At 48.4% G+C, this 5,243-nt stretch overlaps 1 protein-coding gene across 1 annotated transcript; it reads left to right on the forward strand.

Annotated features, from left to right (window-relative positions):
- The first annotated feature begins 260 nt into the window (after positions 1-260).
- On the forward strand, positions 261-3,526 carry LOC123447366 (G-type lectin S-receptor-like serine/threonine-protein kinase At1g11300). Its single transcript, XM_045123964.1, has 7 exons — positions 261-1,663; positions 1,769-1,876; positions 1,964-2,160; positions 2,243-2,450; positions 2,534-2,771; positions 2,865-3,015; positions 3,108-3,526. The coding sequence occupies exons 1-7, from the start codon at positions 313-315 to the stop codon at positions 3,408-3,410; spliced, it is 2,556 nt and encodes an 851-aa protein (XP_044979899.1). The 5' UTR covers positions 261-312; the 3' UTR covers positions 3,411-3,526.
- The last annotated feature ends 1,717 nt before the right edge of the window (positions 3,527-5,243 follow it).

Raw genomic sequence — 5,243 nt, forward strand, 5'->3', positions numbered from 1 at the left:
ACTATAAAGTTGTGTTAAAGTTAATACACTATTTTGAGTACCTGCATCTGCTCTGTTCTGATGGGCATGCGTGTTCAGTCAGCTAGGTTTTAAAAAAAAAATGAGAGTCAGCTAGTTTTGATCTGGCATTGCCTCTATGTGGCACACACAAACATTTTCAATGCCTTGAGACTCTTCTCCATCAGTTTTCAACCATCCCAAGCTAGTTTATCAGCCACAGTTCCCGCGTGATGAACAAACAATGTTATCCTACTGCCGTTGGTCTCAACTCTGAATGAGCCATTTCCAATCCTTCATTTTGCTGCCCGCGTGATGAAGATGAAGCTTCAGCCGTCGATCGTCCTGCTCCTCCTCCTCGTCGCCGTGCGGCTGCCGAGCGCGTCGTCCGACGACCAGCTCGTCCTCGGCAAGCCACTGTCGCCCAGCACCACCATCATCTCCGACGGCGGCGCCTTCGCCCTCGGCTTCTTCTCCCCCTCTAACTCCACCACTTCTGCTTCTTCTCGGGACAGTCTGTACCTCGGCATATGGTACAGCGGCATCACCGAGCTCACCGTCGTGTGGGTCGCCAACCGTGAGTCCCCCATCGTCACCATCCCCCGGCGACCGCCTTCTGCTTCCACCCCCTCCGGCCCGACGCTCGCGCTGACAAACGATTCCAACCTCGTCCTGACCGACGCCGACGGCCGCGTCGTTTGGGCAACTGACGTCGTCGTTGCGGCCGCTCACACGCCCGGGGTCGCCGTGCTCACCAACGCCGGCAACCTCGTCCTCCGGTCGCCCAACGGCACCACGCTGTGGCAGAGCTTCGACCACCCCACCGACACGTTCCTCCCCGGCATGAAGATCCGGATCGCGCGCCCCGGCCCGTTCCTCGTGTCGTGGAAGGGCCCCGGCGACCCAGCGCCGGGGCGGTTCGCCTACGGCATAGACCCTTCCACCTCGCTCCAGCTCTTCACCTGGAACGGGTCGCGCCCTATGTGGCGCAGCGGCGCGTGGACGGGGTACAGCGTCGCCAGCGAGTACGTCGCCAGCGCCAGCGCCGTCGTCTCGCTCGCCGTCGTGGACACCGACGAGGACTCCTACGTGGCTTTCGCCCTCTCCGACGCCGCCCCGCGCACGCGCTACGTCATCACGCACTCCGGCAGCCTCGAGCTCCAGAGCTGGAAGAGCGGAGGTGCCGGGTGGCACACGCTGGGCCGCTGGCCGCCGCACGACTGCAGCCGGTACGACTACTGCGGCCCGTTCGGCTACTGCGACAACACGGACGCGCCGCCGGCTTGCAAGTGCCTCCCCGGCTTCGAGCCCGCCAGCCCCGACGAGTGGAGGAGCGGCAGGTTCTTGCTGGGGTGCCGGCGCAAGGAGGAGCTACGGTGCGGCGTCAGCAATGGCGACGGCGAGGGCTTCTTGGCGGTGCCGGACATGAAGGTACCCGACAGGTTCGTGGTGATCGCGAACACGGGAGCGACCGGATGTGCGGCGGAGTGCGCTCGCAACTGCTCCTGCGTGGCCTACGCGCATGCCAACCTGAGCAGCAGCTCCAGGGGGGACGCCACCAGGTGCCTGGTCTGGCTGGGGGACCTCATCGACGCCAAGAAGTTGGGAGGCAGCGCTGCCGCCAGCGACACGCTGCACCTCCGCGTTCCCGGCGTGTCTACCGCAGGTACCCCACAGACCAATCCTCTCCACAGTAATACTCGATCGTGATGAAACTGTTGTAATTCGTACCGCAAACATTGTCTGATAACATCATTCTGAATTTCTCAAGGCAGAAAGAAGGAGAGAAACAAGATGAAAATTGTGTTGCCAGTTATAGCAGGTGTTGTGCTGGTGCTGGCATGCTTATCAATTGTGATATGGGCTTGCAAGTCTAAAGGTACAACATACTTTGCTCAAACATATCTGACATAATCCAGTTCTACACTAACACTGTAAAATGTTTACATCAATATTTTGGAAGCAGGCAGTAAGCAGAAACACAACAATTTCAATAGGTTAATAGGGCTAGGAGATTTGAGCACCTGTGAAGGTTTTGGAACAGGAAGCCCTAATGAAGGTTTTGAGTTTTCACTGCTGAGCTTCAGAGACATTGCAGCTCTGACAAACAACTTCCACACATCACATATGATCGGTCAAGGAGGTTTCGGCAAAGTGTACAAGGTAATTCTAGTACGTACTAGTCATCTATCTATCCCAGTCTTGTTTTTTTTATCTCATTCCTTCTCTCCATCAAATGCAAAAGGCGGTGTTAGATGGCCGTGAAGTTGCTATCAAAAGGCTCAGCAGGAACTCTGACCAAGGAATGACAGAGTTCAGAAACGAGGTTGTTCTGATTGCCAAGCTACAGCATAGGAATTTGGTTAGCCTTGTTGGTTGCTGCTCCGAGGGAGATGAAAAGTTGTTGATTTATGAGTACATGCCTAACAAAAGCTTAGATGCTCTCCTTTTCAGTATGATCTAGTAACACATCATTACTTCTTTAATCAGCTCAACAAATCGCCACAGATTCATAACATTGTTGCCCTTTTTATAGACAATTCAGGAGAAACAATGCTAGATTGGCCAACCCGGTTCAGGATAATCAAAGGGGTGGCCAAAGGGCTCCTATATCTTCATCAAGATTCCAGGTTGAAGATAATTCACCGGGACCTCAAAGCAAGCAACGTTTTGCTGGACGAAGAGATGAGACCCAAGATTGCAGATTTTGGCATGGCAAGGATGTTTGGTGAAAACCAACAGAAGGCGGACACGAAGCGAGTAGTGGGAACATAGTGAGTAAAAGTGTTAGCTTCCATGAATTTAACACACAAGTGAACGAAAGTTACTGAAAAAATAATCACTCGTTGATAAAAAAATATCAACAGCGGCTACATGGCTCCTGAATATGCAATGAGAGGCATATTCTCTACCAAATCGGATGTTTACAGCTTCGGTGTGTTGACATTGGAGGTTGTAAGTGGTGTGAAGATAAGCTCTACTGATCGCACAATGGAGTTTGAAAATCTAATAGCATATGTGAGTTGAATTTTCAAACAGTACATAATTAAGCCTATATCTCCATCAAGAACCTCAATTTTTTATTTCATTGGTTTATCTTATATATTCAGGCATGGAACCTATGGAAGGACCGGAAGACGAATGATTTAGTGGATTCTAACATTGTGGGGACTTGTGTACATGATGAAGCTTTGCTCTGCGTCCAGATGGGGCTCTTGTGCGTACAGGACAACCCCAATGATCGGCCAACCATGTCATATGTCATGTTCATCTTGGAGAACATAAGCGCCACACTTCCCATCCCCAACCAACCTGTATTTTTTGCACATACGAATAACCAAGTAGAAAATGTAACAGGCGATACCCAAAACTCGAAGAACAACTTGACTCTTACAATCCTAGAGGGAAGGTAAGCCGCCGATCATTCGATTTTCAAGATACTAGCACCATTCTCTTAAGGAGGACTTGGCTACGAAGGTGCATTATATCTCTAGTTCCAAGTTTCGTGTCCCTAACTTTCTACTTTCAGATTTGCGAGACAATGAAGTTCACAAATGTCACAACCCTAGCTTATGGTAATGTATTAGAGTAGTCATAAATGAAATCGAGGGAAATTCAAGCCTCGGCTTTAATAAAGGGCTAAAAGCATAAAACCCTAAGATTTTTCCAATGAATCCAAAGAGGCATTGTTAAATCCTAAGCTTGGCATGATATCATATGTGCTTGTGTGGGGGCCACCCTAACTTTTGATATTTTTAACGGAATTTTTTTGGGGCTTTGGAATTAAGTCATAATTTAATTTAATTAGATTTATATCTTTAAAAATCTATATCTATACCTACTAATAAAAAAATATGTATTCTTAATCTGTCATGATATTTTACAGAAAAGTCCTTCATTTATTTTTAGATCAACCCACGGACCGAAAAAAGGATCCCACATATTTTCACCACCTAACGTTGTGCCTTCTTTTGTGGGGGCACCCAATGTTCTGTTCATGTCAAAAACAAATGTTTTCGTACCCCATGTCATGTCCATGTTAAAGTTGTATTTTTGCATGAAGGAAGAGTCGTGCCGAGGGTGGCGACCATGAAGCCCACACAAAGACGATTGCAACGACGACCAAGACAATGAAGCCCACACCAAGACAATTGCAACAACGACCGAGGCGATGAAGCCCACGCTAAGACGATTGCAACAACAGTCGATGTCTATGTCTCGTACATGTTTTTGAAAAAAACTAGTCGATGCCTATGTCTCGTACATGTTTTTGAAAAAAAAAACTCGTGTATGTACGCGGCCAGGATTTTTCGTTGTGCAGTCAGCCCCTGATTCTGCACCTATAAATACAACTCCTAGGGTAGCATTGCCGTCGTCGATACTCGCCACTTAGAGATTCCAAGCAGGACACAAATAACAAAGGTGATAAGAACATCTCCAACACGCGCCCAAAAACTGCTCCGCGCATTAAAAGATTTGTTTTTTGGGCGCCAGACTGCTCCAGCAGAAGCTGCAAAACGCTGCGCGCGCTAAAAACTTCTGGGCGCGCGCTTAAAAACGCTATCGCGCGCAGCATATTTGGTGCGCCGGCTTGCGCACGCAGCAAACTCTGAGCGGCTGCAGATGGGACCGCTGGATCGGACTGGATTGGGCGCCGCACTAGCGCGCGTCTGTTGGAGATGCTCCGGTCCCCGCGCTTCAAAACTGCTACAGTGACGCACTAAAAATTTTATTGGACGCGGATTTTTTGCGCTGCCGTTGGAGATGCTCTAAGAACATCCTTCTCCTCCCAAGTTAGATGTGATCCATAAGTGTAGTCATTGGCGAATCTTGAAAGAAAATGGGGGGAGGGCTCAAAGTCAAATGTTGTGTATGGAAAGTCAAAAACTCTTGATTTTTTGTCTAAATAAGGTCAAAAAAATTATAGTATAGTAGTAAATTTTATTTTCCAACTTTTGGAGGGGGCTCGAGTCTGTCGAAGCCCCCTGCTAGATTCGCCACTGAGTGTAGTGTGTCGTGTCAACTATGTTTCGTGTTTCACTCGAAGAAAGGAAATAAGTTGTAAATTATAAATTAACAAATTTAGTATGGATGAACACCAACTATTTTTAAAACTATAATACAAATTACTTGACAAATATGGTTGATAAACTCACATGAGGGTAAAACTGGAAGCATATCGACATCCATCCAAATGTCGATATTACCTCCAATATGATCTTCAAGACGAAGATTGAAGATTATTT

This window comes from Hordeum vulgare, chromosome 4H (genome assembly GCF_904849725.1).
Source record: "Hordeum vulgare subsp. vulgare chromosome 4H, MorexV3_pseudomolecules_assembly, whole genome shotgun sequence".
NCBI lineage: Eukaryota > Viridiplantae > Streptophyta > Magnoliopsida > Poales > Poaceae > Hordeum > Hordeum vulgare.

Excerpts from the sequence above, each read along its gene's own strand:
- LOC123447366 (XM_045123964.1), top strand. The coding sequence starts at position 313 with ATGAAGATGAAGCTTCAGCCGTCGATCGTCCTGCTCCTCCTCCTCGTC. Across the intron at positions 1,664-1,768 it reads TCCCGGCGTGTCTACCGCAG|GCAGAAAGAAGGAGAGAAAC; the intron begins GTACCCCACAGA and ends GAATTTCTCAAG. Across the intron at positions 2,161-2,242 it reads GTTTCGGCAAAGTGTACAAG|GCGGTGTTAGATGGCCGTGA; the intron begins GTAATTCTAGTA and ends CAAATGCAAAAG.